Here is a 14,406-nt window from a genome sequence, read left to right as displayed (position 1 = left end):
TATCCTTCAATCTCTGTTGTATTAATCCCTATTTTTCTTCCTTATCTAAACTATTACCTTGGAGGATTGGATATGTGACCAATTAGTAATAGTTGGTGAGTTATGGTTATTATAATTATTTTGTTTTTGCTTTTGTTGATAGTTGAAGCCTTTTTCTCTGTTGAAAATGAAAGCACATCGTGGTCATTGTCAATTAGTTGGTTGCTCTATCTCCAAGGTGGCACGCGTCACGCATCCTTTAATTGTGAACCCAACCATAGTTAAAAAAAAACGAGGTAAATCATTACATTCATGTAAGTGGGTCCTTAATTACTAAATAAGAAAAAAAAAATTGATTACTTCTTAGTAGTTCAAGACAATGATTGGGTTGGATACATCCTTTTACATCGTTAATTATGTAAATTAGATGCCTAGAAATTAGGGTGATACACTTAAGAGATTATATCATCCTCTTTTGGATTGATAGCTATTGATAATGAGGTTCTAATAACTAAACAAATAGAAACATCATGTCAAATAAGAAAAGAAATAGTACAATTAGTTAGATTGCTATGGCCAAACAATGCAGGCATGTGTAAAAAGTTTGATATTGATATGATGTATATATATAGATTATAGAGACAAAGAAATAAAGGGATGACACTTTTGGGTAAGCATTGTTTCTATATTTATTTTTGACATAAGTTTTAAATAAACGGGCTATTGTAATTTTTAATAATTTACCTCAATTAAAGAAAAGTGAGTTTAAACATATAAACCTGAATTGTAATGTTCAATTTATAAACTTGTATTGTAAGAATTTATGTTAATTTATATTTGATTTGAAGGCCTAACTTGAGATTTCGATTTGTAAGATTTAGGGAATGAATATTTAGTGCATACTAGATATTACAATGTACAAGATGTGGGGTCATAAATATTGGTCCCAAAAGTTGAGCAAATGCTTTTGTTATCCTTTCTCAAGGTAGATAACAAAATTCAAACGCCAACTCATGGAAATGGCAGGCACTTGAAACAATTTTTCTCAGATGAGTACAACAAACTGATCTGATGAAAATTCATTCCCTTAAGGTAATGTATTTGTGGATGCGATGATGGTGGTGGACCAAACTTGCCTCACATAAAATGATAAAACAAATAGTAGAAGGTGCAGTGTTAGTATATAAAGTGATCAATTCCTTATATTAGTGGTCCTACTCCTCCTACTACATGAAGTTCATGTTTATATTTTGTTGCCATTTAGTGATCCAAAGATCCTTCGACCTAGTTTGATAATTTTCTTAGAACACAAAATACAGAGCATGGAAATAATAGAGACATAAAAAATGTCTCCGCTGTCTTCTTTATTTTGTTCACATTTTGAAGGGATGCATTCAATAAAAGGAATGAGTGGTTAGCTTAGATTGACATAATGATATAGAATTATTTTACTACATGGGATGCTTTTGGTTCTTGGCTATGTTGTTGTCCTATTCTCCTTCAGAATTGATGGCCGAGTAGCACAAGCGTAAACAATGGACCGTTATTCTCTCATTTCTGGCAACTTGACAACCATAGAAATATTTGGCCCCAGTAATCAATGTGTCAACAAATAAAACACTTTTACAGAAAATCCAAAAAGTAAAAGATCAAATATACTGTGTGATATTGATACATTTAGATGAGAGGCAAGAAAAGCATATTTTACGCATGCATGAAAGATTAAAAATAAGTCTATCTTCAATTACTGGTACCGAGAAAGAATTGAAGCTTTTGGGGAATAAAAATGACGAATGCAGTTTTGGAATTACTCCCCGTTGAATCCCTTTGTACAGAAAAAGGGAAAAGGTTATTGTAATTTTGAAAACCTGGTATGAATTTAATTCTCTTTTTTTTTTCGTAGTCGTAGACACCTGTAATGCAAATAAACTATATTCTATACATCATCCTTTGCATGTATCTAGGCACCGCATCGCTTAAATCGTAAATAATAAAAGGATTCACTTTTTTCTACTTGCTAATAATTGACTATCCTTTTGTGCATAAGCAATCTTATTTCTTAAGCTTCCATTTTGTATAAACTACAAAGTATTTAATTTTGGGATCAATGTTATTTCTATGAAACAGTTAAGGGGCGAAGGGAAGCCACTACAGTACATTTCGGTAAGGAATACTATTCTGGGATGTTAAAAATAGTACTGTTTCAATAAATATTTAGGTGAAGAAGTTCCTTTCTTTTTTTTCCATCAAAAAATCATTTTGTTGGTCTGGGATCACGGTAGAAATTAGAAAGATAATTCACAACATCTCAATTATACAAGTAAATAATATTACAGTAGCTGAACAAAAAGGGATGTGCCCTCAGTGCTGCATTATATTAATGAAAGCACCACAAGAAACAATGTGAGCAACCAACACTGGTATGCATTTTAACATTTACAGTCCTCAAATTCATACAATACAACAAAACCGAAAAATTGAAAACCACCCAGTGTTAGTTCCTGTGACCTAATAAGCAGAGAGTACATCCTGAATCAGTTTGAGCTTCTAGAATTTCTGCAAATTCCAGCAAATTCAAAATTAGATCAGCAAGAATGCACAATATAAGACTTGATGAAATGACGGTAGTTTTACAGTCTCATACATTTACAATGTGTACAGATGACAAAGGTGCTTGTGCACCCAAAATTGCTTGGACGATGTCTAAACACCGAAATCTGGACTTCGACAGAAGAAAAGAAAGCTATGCTCCGGGATTTGCTGGTGGATCATCTTTCCATCCCTTGGAGAGAAGATCATAGTTGATTGATGCAAGCTGGGAGAGATTCTGGTAAACAATTGAAAAACATCAATACAAGAGAAGAGAGATCAAAATAAATATCAACAAAACAAGCATGCAACACACCAACAGTTATAGGGAGCAAAAACAGTAATCCCAGAGAGGTGCGATTAATTCCCAGTAAACAGAGGTTAAATAAATCTTTTTGCGTGTTCAGAAGAGTTAATTCTAATTAGTTGCTTGTATAATAAACATAAGTATATAACTCAAAAGAATACCTTAAAAGAGAAATTACTAAAAGAGTAGTTGACTGATGAGCTGGAATCAAACTCAGCAAGACCCCCACATTCGTCTCCCTGTTTGTAGATTTTCACAGGAGAAAGTCAGCACAGAAACTTCAAATTGATGTGACAGTTAATATTTTATGTTTAGAGATACCAATAAATGCAGTACCACTTCATCTTGGCGATTGCTCAAGCAACTACTGCTACCACTTAAGCTATCAGCATCACTAGAATCCTCAGCATCACTTGCATGATATACAAGACCGTCTGAAGTATTCCATGAGTAGCGAGAAGTGAAGTAACTAGTGTCTAGAGCACTCTCAGAGGCAGGAACAAACGCAGCCTGCAAACCAGAACGTTATTATGTTGTTCAGCATACAACATCTACTACATCAAGAGACATGCAGTACAACGAACAAAAATTATGACTTGAGAAGCATTACATACCTTCTGTCTAGCAAGTGTGTCCCAATTTATATCCTTAAAGAAAACATGTTCTTTCACCTGGATAATTAAGCATCTATCAATGTGACGTTTGAAATGCAAGTAAAATGAAACATGATCATAAAAATGGGCAACAAGCATCTGTATGCTAATACAGTAATAAGAAACTAAATCACCTCTGATGCACCTCTAGCTCCAAGTCTTTGGTTAGGATCTTCAGTCAATAATCTGTAAATAAACACATCTCAGGTACTAATCCAAGAAAATATTCATTTTTCTATCATAATCGTGACTTCAACTTAGCACAATAACGCAGGACAAAAAACCATAATTTATAACAGATCGGCATCCAGCTAAGGGAGCATAAAGAAAAAGCTTTAGATAGAATAAAACCTAGATTTTGTACAGATTATAATTATATTTTCATTTTTACACAAAGCCACAGTTAAGAGGGGGGGTAAAAAACGAATCATGGGCTTGTTATGTAGTTGACAACAGTCAAATAATCCAGAACACCAAATACAATGAGATTGCTGCTTTGTGACATAGGTTCAAATACTTGAAACAGCTTCCTGCATGTGAGGGTAAGGCTGCACATCTACCCTCCCAAAAAGCCCCACCTAGTTGAAGCCTGTTCTCATGGTTTAAGGATAATGCCATGTGAAACGTGAGACAGTAGTGGTCACTGTCACAAGATTATTAACATAAAGTTCATATTTAACAGATAAAGTATGGCACCAGGATTGCTGAACAATATACATTCGCAAATGCTATCTTCGGCTTAAGCAGTCAAGCTAAAATATCCAAATTAATGGAAGCATGCTCAGTATTGGAAACATAAACAAAGCATTGATATTCTAAAATGCGGACCAGAATAAACAGTTTGCAATTGCCAGATACATATAACATGAACATAACATGATTATTACCGATCAATAAGATCTTGAGCTTCAGGACTCATTTCTTCAGGAACTGCAGGCCAAGGTATCTTACGATTAAGAATATTATCAAATATAGTCTACAAACACCCCCAAAAAGAAATATCTGTCAGTAAGAGCTAAACCATACAGCAAACAAGAACAGAAACGCAAAAATCCTGGCAAAAGGTATGCTATAAACCTGAGGATGCTCTGCATTAAAAGGTGGAAGACCAACAAGCAACTCGAATAAAATGACCCCAACAGACCACCAATCAGCCGTATACCCTGTAAAATTTAAAAGATAAAATATATATATTTTGTTCATGTTGTGATTGCAATGTAAATACACAATTGCAATGTAAAGGCTGTGGAACCACTAAATTAGCATTTTCAGCAGATTTTTTTTATTTTTTATTTTAAACAGAAAAGTGAAGATCCTTACAAATTTTTCAGGAAAATTAAGAATAAAATATAGAAATGATGTTGCTAAATGCTAGACTAAATTTACTAGGTATCCTCTAAAAGATACACGACATTAAATTAGTTTGGTCCCTAAATTGTTTTTAGCACCAATATAGAGACTCAAATATGTGACATAACAGGTCCTTAAAAGATGCATATGACATCTATTTGATCATATATTTTATTTGAGTTCAATAATTTATACAATATTACATGCATCTTTGAGTGAGCGAAAATGACAATGTATCTTTCTTTGAGGACATAACAGTTGTAAAAAAATTTCTATTTACTAAACTAGTTATACATGTGTCTTCGAAGAAAAAGTTTGATATATCCTTCAAGAACTAAACTAATGTTGAAAATTTTCTAGGGGGCAAACTGGTACATGTATCTTTAAGGGACTAAATAGATAGTTTATTATTTATTTTACTTTCTCTAAACTGAAAGAAAAAAGAAGGCAAAACAAAACTGATCTAGTAAACAGAAATCAGACCACCTTAAACATAAAAATGGATCTATACGAACCATGTCCAGTTCCCAAAAGAATCTCTGGCGCCAAATAATCAGGGGTACCTACAGCAGATCTTTTCTTCCTCAGTTCCCTTTGATGTTCAGATGTAGACATGTTAGGCTCATCCTCCCCAAGCAAGGATGTCCCACTCACTGCTGGACCAGATAAATCATCCGTGCTGTTGATGAGACCGACTTTGGAAAGCCCGAAATCTGTTAGCTACATAGAAGGAACCAAAAAGAATAGAAAAACTTCAACATGTGATCAGCTGAACATCAGTATGCATGAGTTAAGAGATAAAACTCATAAAAATCTACATGAATATGCAAGAACTCCTATCAGCAAAATTCAAATTAGGAAGAATAAGGGAGAGGCCAGGGTTAAACATTTATCAAAAAATCTCAAACATTACATACAAACATAAATAACTTACAAATGTAAAAAATATGTTCTTAAAAAGGCTAACACTGACAAAGATCTTTCATCTTTGTGCTCCTCCATACAGCCCAAAATTTATTTTCTAATTTCTAGAAGGACAAAATTAATTGAAAATTAAAAAAATAAAAAAAAATTAACCAAGAAAAGCACATGTCAAATCATCTTTTCTTAAATTCCAACAGTAAAAGGATTAAAGGAGAATAAGTTCATAGATCATCCCTTCCCCTAGCAAAAACCACAGCCACATAAATGGAGGACAAAAGCTTTTTAAATAGAGAAAAATTATTCATATAAAACAAAAAGCTATAATGATACACAGAAGACAGTTAAAATATGCTAATACCAGCAAAAAAAAACTGAATGACCCATAACAAATATAGGCCAAACAAAATCCAAAAAGCTGAAATCACACCAGGCACCCTAAACAAGCTATACCCTAACCAAAAACATCAACTTATTTGTGTCTACATAAAATCAATTTTTAATTAATTTATTTAAAAATATTGTGCCTAAATACAGGGTTGATGGCATTAATAGTGAGTAGAAAAAGTGTATTCAATTACCTTAATGTGACCATCATGGGCGATCAGTAAATTGTCAGGTTTCAAGTCTCGATGAACCACTCGTAGTGAATGCAAATACTCTAATGCGAGAACCTAACCATGGGAATGATGTTTAGACAATGTAACAAAAGTTCCCTTTTTTCCCTTTTAGAGAGAGAGAGAGAGAGAGAGAGAGAGAGAGAGAGAGAGAGAGAGAATGAAACAGATTACCACTTCAGCAATATACACGCGAGCAACTTCCTCGTCTAAGCAACCTAAATTCCTTAATAACGAATATAGGTCACCTCCATTAAGATACTCCATGACAAGATACAAGTTCTCACGGCATGTGAAAGAATAGAAGAAACGAACCTGATTATGTTCAGTTAAATTAGAAAAAAGTTGCATTTTGAAAGACATCATGAAACAAGTAGCAAGTTAGATCCGCTCACCACAAAAGGATTCCGAACTGTAATTAAGATATCACGTTCTGCTAATATACTTTCCACAGCATTCTTACGAATCATGTCAGCCTTCTTCAGAACCTGTGAAAAAATAACTTGGATTCATGTAACCATGCAAATATATAAACATGACAAAGTAACAAACAGTACCATAATCCTTCAATGTTTTAACTTTTAACAAGCAATAAGAAAATAAAATTTATTAGAGAAGAAAATAACAGAAATACAACAAAATGTAGATTTAAATTTCATATGGAACAGTACCCGGAACATGTTACAAGAACAATAAATAGTGTAATATACTACGATCAAATAAAAAGTGGTATGAACAGCTTTAAGTCTCCAAACAACCTCACATTATGAAATGAGTCTTCTACAAGCCATAATACCGATCATCCAAAAACAGAACAAAAGATAAAAACTGAACACTTATCGAAATTAAAATTTAAGCATACAATAAATGAAGAAAAAGCACCGAATAAAGGGTGAAAATAATGACCTTAATTGCAAAAAGATCACCAGTTGTTCTCTTTTTGGCCAGGAAAACCCGTCCAAATGCCCCACGACTTATAGGCTTTATGATCTCAAAGTCATCAATAGAGGTACGGTCCCTTGAAGAATGGATTGGGCTTGTTCTCAAGCTACGGACCACATCATCTTCCAAGATGACATCATCATCCATTACAGTGCTCTCCATATCTATCTTTTCTACATCCACCATCTCAGTAAGCTGCAAATACTTCTCACTGCAAGGGCAAATGCCAACTTATCATGCATATCACCTAAAGATTTCAGAGGAAAACATGGAAAGACAAAAATAACACATCGAGGGAAAAAATATACTTGAGCCGAACTTGAGAGAAAGGCTCTGACTAGTAATGCCAGAGATAGACACACAACCAGATACAAAGATAGCAGTTGTATCAATATAAGATATATGTCACCTCGTATTCAGTTATGCAGTTATGGATATTCTACATTAAACATGTCTCAAAAAAAAATTCACCCTAAGTTATTCATTAAAAATCCATCCATAGATGCAAATTTTTTGAATGTCTTACTAATTATAGTAGTTCAACAGGCATAGCTGATTGTAAGTACTAACCGTATCAGCTTCTCGATACGTGTTCCAAAGGTCTCCACAGTAAGTGCATCAAATTTCCTCCGGTCTACAACAACTCGTAAGTCATCAAGACAAGATAATAAATATGATGTTGAGCGATCATCATCCAGAGGTGCGTTTGCAACACAGCGTGCTATATCAGCAAGTTCATTCATCTACATTTCCCATGACAAAAGTAGCTCGATACGATCAATAAAAACTTCTCAAATGACTAAAAAGATTAGCATAAGAAAGCATGCAACCACAAATTTCTTTACCGTGTATTCCAACATGTCCAGTATAGTAAAATCAACCATCCAGAATGAAATAGTACTTCTTCATTTTTGGGCCATAACATTACTATTGTACAACTGCTATTACACACTTTCTTACTTAAGAAACAAGCTCACTTTCGAGGAGCATTTTACTAACAAAACCACGCAACATGAAACAGATTACTTCTTTCTTCAGTTTTGGAGCATAACAATGTTATATAGATCAAACAACTATCCTAAGCTTTCTCACTTTAAAAACAAGCTCATTTTAAATATACACACACATAAGCCTACCACCAAGGTGGAAATTAGTAGCATACATGAGCATATAAATAATTAACATCCCACTTTCTCACTTTGATATCTACCATGTGTATTAATTTTAATAAGTTTTTATTTTAAGTGTTTAAGGGACATTTATAACCACTGGACCATTTACCACTAAACATCATAAAAAACAAACAGGAAAGGAGAAAAGATTAGAAACAATAATTTTATAGAAGAGGTAAAAGGCAGAGCATGCCTGTGGCAGATCATCATGTTCGGAGTAAGCACCCTTTCCTGCCAAGAGCATTTCAATCTGACTTGTCCTTGGTGTCATTAAAGGAGACCTAGGAGTCATGCTCCCTGCAGATGATGTTGTCATACCTTGCTCAGACTTCGGACCAAAACGAGTTTTACATGACATAAGTGGTAAACCCTTTAGGTCATCCATAAACACAGAATTATCATCTTCGGGGAAACAGTCTAGCATATCCTCTGATCCTCTGCGAGACCAATCACTAAGTTTAGGGGAAACTACATCAGATTCTTCAGTCATGCTTGAATTTGACACTTTTGCAACATCTGGACTTCCCACTATTTGTTGGGTATCCTTTTGTGTACATGACTCCATCTTTTCTAGTGTTTCAGCAATTCTAACAAGACGTTCATTAACACTCAGACCCTTCTGATCACATCGATCAGCAACTAAACAAATCCTTGAATGATCCTCAACATGTGAAGTAGCTACTTCTTCCTCACATATACGACAAATAATTGAGCTCTCCTCACTATTATTCTGCTGATCTCCCCAGTATCCCCAGGAAACTTTATGGTGGTGCTTGGAAGCATGATCCTGGGAATCTTTGGCAGGAAGAAGCTCAGGTAGCTTAGCAGAAGAAAGATCACCATCGGAACTGAATCTCTTACTACTTGAAGTTTTTGGTGGTTCAACCTTTCCATAACCATGCTCCTTCAACTGATCAGCTTCTTTTGGGCTTTTCCCTGTTGGCGACGGGAATTTCTTGCAAGAAGCCATCCGGTCCCTCCCTGAAGGAGGCTCAAAATGTTTTGAAGGGTCATCATCAGCAGGAAGAGATAAGTTTTCTGATTGTGTGACTCCTTTCTTCCAATTCAACGTTCTTTGTTCCTGACTATATGCCTTTTTGGTTGAGGACTTTGAGGCTTTTGCAGCACTAGAGCTTTTAACATCCCTTGCCAAACCAGGGGGAACAGCCTTTTCAGCAGAATGCAAGACTCTAGATTGACGGAGATTGAAAACATGTTCATCCTCGGCCAAACCACTTTCCTTGTGGAACTGCAATAATCTAGTACACCTAGTAAGAATAAATAGCATTCGAGTATGAAGCTGCTTTAGCATCCCTGGAGGGAGCTCTTGACGCCTATCATCCAACTCCTGGACTATGCTTTCACACCTCAGCCAAAACTCCCCAGCCGAAGACATAGCACAGCTCCTAGCCAAAATCAGCAAGTCCTCAATTGTCTCCTGCCACTCAGGATGAGTATCTGCATTTTTTTCAAGAATTCCAACCAGGTCGGCTGCAAAAATAGCCAGATCAGAGTTCACTTCTTCCTTTGCCTTATCAAATTTTGCCTTTATAACAACCAATACTTCCTGCATAACAAAGCAAATCACTTATATAGCAATGTCTCTAGCTAGACAGATCATCAACTTCATAATATAATCTGAAATGGAAACGAAAGTACCTCCACATTATTTAACCCTCGAGGCTTCCAAAACGGAAAAGGTCGGACACCTTTGGAATTCAACTCATGAGAAAAACTCTTGATGTCTGCGGGAAACCTCTTTCGGGGTGCACTTGTGACCCGCAAGATAGCTTGAAAGCGAGGAGATTCAGATTCCTTGGGATTTTCGTAATCATATGCTGTCTGCAAAAGAAAACAGTTAGTTTTTTTTTGCCACAGCAAATGAATAAACAGAAAGCAACATATCATTCAAACAACAGTTATATTAGTTGAAGTAATAAAGAAAGATACCTCAGGAGTGCAATCAGGGCCTCTTACCCCTCCAGTGTGAGCCCATGACGAAGTCTGTCTCCCTGTATATCATTAGCAAAAGGCAACATTTCAGTAAACAGAACAAACTAGTTTTGTCAGACACTTCAATGTAAATAAACATAGAAGAACTTAGCATGAATTGCTTATTGGCAGAGGGTAATAACAAATAATAACATCATGCCAAAACCGACAATGCTACAGCACCAACAGCCCATGCTTTCACCCTAAACACAATTGGCTCCTATAGAAAGCCCCATGGACAAAGCAGAATACTTGATGCTGGTGGTTGAGTAGTTACTCAGCCATTTGATATCCGAATCCTATTTTTACAAGTGATAACTATTGTACAAACCATCCAGAAATAAGTCCCAATCCCCAACCTCACCTAATGAAAAGCTTTTATCATTTTGATATCAATCATTCGTAAATCACCTCAACTGTTTTACCAAAGAGTTCCACAATGAGGTATATATATATATATATATATATATATATATATATATATATATATATATATATATATATATATATATATATATACAACTTAAAAAAATGAACTTGATCCCCTTGAAAAAAATGATTTTCAAGATGAACTTGTGTTTTCATATTCAATGTTTTTGTTTTTAGGATGTTGTAAAGGAAAAAATGAAAATAAGAACTCAAGAAGTGAAAGCAGAAAACAAGATTTTACTGTTTTCTTTTTTCTTCAAAAAATCCTTAAACAAAAGACGCTGGAAATAAAAATAGAAAATGAAAATGCAAACCATACAGGCCCTTAACTTTCCCGACAGATTTACATAATTTTAATGCCTTGTAAAGAATACTGGACAAAAATTTTATTAATGATCCTAATCTGCTGAATAGAGCTAAATCTCAAATAAGTTCTTCAAATATATCAATCAATCTACATATGAAATATTATTTCAATACAAGCTCACCATATTTGTTATACATACTCATAAATATAGTAACAATAACACAAATATTCTATAGTCTACGACATATATTAATCCAAGAATACGGAGTATGGACTTGATAAATCTTAGGTTCAGACTAAGAATACACAAACAGTAGTTTACATTTTTTACTCATCAGAACTATTACATGGAACTAATTTACATTTTTTATTCTTTAGAATTATTACATGGAACTGTTAATATATCATTTTAATTACAAAAGCCCTTCTCAACACAACAGTTACCATCAGTTGGCTCAATTCCTAGCAGCAAAGGAGACAGACCTTGATGTATACTCTTACTCTGCTAGTGAGGATATCCTATTTTCTAAACACCTGTTTTTTTTATCACAACTCACAAGTACCCTCCTATGCCAACTGGCAATATCAAATATAATGGGATTCCACTTAGATAGGACATAAATATGAGCCTTGGAATTGGACCTCCCATTTTTAATTATATTGCTTGGTTTGTAACTTTGTGTATATTGGAAATTTGAATAAGGAATTCCAAATATGAGCCCAATCCCAATGGAAAAGGAAATGAAAAATGCCAAGTTTATACCAACATAAGTCTTTTTAATACGTATCCAGTCTATGTATAATAAATATATAATAATTAGATTTATAATATATATATAATACTACCCTAATAAACACTTCTTCATTCTTCCTGGTCAGAGTTTTAATCACACACATTAAACTGTGATCATGCAGAAAACTCAACTATAATAATAATAATAATAATAATAATAATAATAATAATAATAATAATAATAATAATAAATAGACAAGAGAGAATTCCTCAATTCCACGGTAGATGAAAAATTAAAAACTTTGGAAAAACAAATCACCAGAATTTGCAGAAACAAAGCACACATACCTGCATCGGAGGATGATTCTCCGTTCTGCAGCCGCGACCTTGGCAACACAATCGGGCTCTGCTCCCTAGAAGGTCCACTCCCGGTGGACATACTATCTGAATTGCTCCCATTATCAATCCAACCGGTGCCAGAACCCGCTGCGAAACCCTCCTGAAACCCTACTCTGCCCTCTTTCTTCTTCCCGCCGCTGCCGGAACCCGAACTCCCGTCGCCGCCGCCACCTCCACGCCTCGAAAGGTTGCTAGCACCGAGAGCCGCAGCCGGTCCTTTATCTCCCCTGAACCCGAAGAAGCTCTCCTGCGGCAACGGCCCCGATCGCGTCTTGATTCTGTTCAACCCTAGCGACGAAGCCAGGATCGGCGACACCGACACCGAGGACGACGACGACGGCGACGGCGACGTAGAATCCTTGACTCCTCCTTCCGCCGCAGCCGCTGCCGCCACCGCCGCCGTCAAAGACTTCTTAGACTTCAATGAAGACGCGGAATCCTTGCCGCCAGGTGGAGCCTGAGCCTGACCTTCCTTCCCCTTAACTGCGTCCTTCTTCTTGGTGGTCGCGTCCTTGACCTGCGTCTGCCGGCACGCGACGGGTGCGGCGGCGGCGGCGGGAGGGGTTAGGGATTTGGACTTCTTCTTGTCGGATCTGGAAGGGGAGTTGGAGGGGAGGGATCGGGGACTGTTGGAGGAGCCATCGGAATCGGATTTCTTGGAGGAAAAGAATCTCCCCTTGAAGACCATGTTCCGGTGGTGGCTGCGGTGGCTATAGGAGTAGTGGTGGTGGTGATGACGTGGCGCCGCTCAAGTGGCGTCAGTTAGAAAACGTTGGTAGTGTTTAGAAATAGCGACATTGAATTTGATGGTGTGTTTGAATCGAGTAAGGGTTTGAGTTTGAGAGAGAGAAAGAGAGTGAAAAGACTTAGCATGGAGAGAAAGAACTAAGAGATACACGGGAAAGGGAAATCTGGACACGGGAAAAAAGACCAAATAATGGGGGGTAGATACACGCATGATCCTGAAGGAAAAATTTTAATTAATTAATCAAGTAAGTAAACAAATAAAGAGAGATATTATACACATCATTTTTTTATACGGGATTCACTTCAAGGGTAAAGAATTTTAATACGATTAGCTGATGAGTAAAATCTCTAAAAATGGTAATCTCAGGTGATTTATGACAATATGTAGGAAAAAAATAATTTTTCTAAAATAAATAAAATTGTTAAATCCTAACAATTAATTAAACTTTTTTACTTAAATAATTTTTTATTACATACAAAATCGAAATATCCTAAAATGATTTACATATAAATTGGATATTTACATGTATTTAAATGTTGTTATATGTCAATAATAAAAAATTTCTCAACCTTTTTTTTTGTTTTCTTTGTAATTCTTTTCCTTCATTTATCTTTTTTTTTTTTCTTGCTGCAACTTCTTTTGTTAGAGAATGGCATACTGGCGCTAAGAGTTGATAGTAGTGAATTTGAATCCATAAAATTATGTGGAGGCTTGAGGACCAAACAAGCAGTAAGAGAATCCTGCCATTGAAAATTTGAAACTAATTTTTTCTTCACAAACTTGCCAAAAGGAGGAGGAAAAAAGAGTAAATATCTAAATTTGGTTACCAACAAATTTTCGGAATTTAATTTACATATGGCTCATGAGCTGGTGAAGTGCGGTGATATGGGGAAAGGGAGTGATGCACAAAATGGTGGTGTTAGGGGGGAACAACTCGGACCCTCCGAGTTCTAATCCCAACTCGCACCGTCCGAGTTGCATGCAATCCCCTGTAGCCAGTTTCGAACTCGGACCCTCAGAGTTGCATATCATCACGGACCGTCCGATTTCTGAAGAAGCTAAACGCACGGTCCGAGTTCGCTGTTGCATGTAACACGCGTCGCTCTCCAGTTTTCCCCCGAACGGTGCCCCTATTTGAATAAAGAAAGAACCCCAATTGCTCTTCTCTCACCATCCGAAAACGAAAGACACACACTTCACTCTCAAACCTTCTTCTTCATCTCTGAAACTCATCTTTGCATGGTGGAGAAGAAGCAATCATGCCCAAA

At 35.9% G+C, this 14,406-nt stretch overlaps 1 protein-coding gene across 1 annotated transcript; it reads right to left on the bottom strand.

The window, feature by feature from the left end:
• Positions 1-2,273: 2,273 nt before the first annotated feature.
• Positions 2,274-13,309, bottom strand: LOC130979146 (probable serine/threonine protein kinase IREH1). Its single transcript, XM_057902513.1, has 18 exons — positions 12,340-13,309; positions 10,481-10,542; positions 10,190-10,372; positions 8,724-10,097; positions 7,929-8,101; positions 7,323-7,569; positions 6,812-6,904; positions 6,591-6,731; positions 6,381-6,473; positions 5,394-5,598; positions 4,606-4,691; positions 4,416-4,504; positions 3,663-3,714; positions 3,490-3,546; positions 3,212-3,385; positions 3,037-3,114; positions 2,624-2,806; positions 2,274-2,535 (listed from the first exon to the last, which is right to left on the bottom strand). The coding sequence occupies exons 1-17, from the start codon at positions 13,076-13,078 to the stop codon at positions 2,723-2,725; spliced, it is 3,930 nt and encodes a 1,309-aa protein (XP_057758496.1). The 5' UTR covers positions 13,079-13,309; the 3' UTR covers positions 2,274-2,535; positions 2,624-2,722.
• Between the last annotated feature and the right edge of the window lie 1,097 nt (positions 13,310-14,406).

This window comes from Arachis stenosperma, chromosome 5, assembly GCF_014773155.1.
Source record: "Arachis stenosperma cultivar V10309 chromosome 5, arast.V10309.gnm1.PFL2, whole genome shotgun sequence".
Classification (NCBI taxonomy): domain Eukaryota; kingdom Viridiplantae; phylum Streptophyta; class Magnoliopsida; order Fabales; family Fabaceae; genus Arachis; species Arachis stenosperma.
Note: the sequence above shows the minus strand (reverse complement) of the source record. Positions and strands in the feature narration are given on the sequence as shown.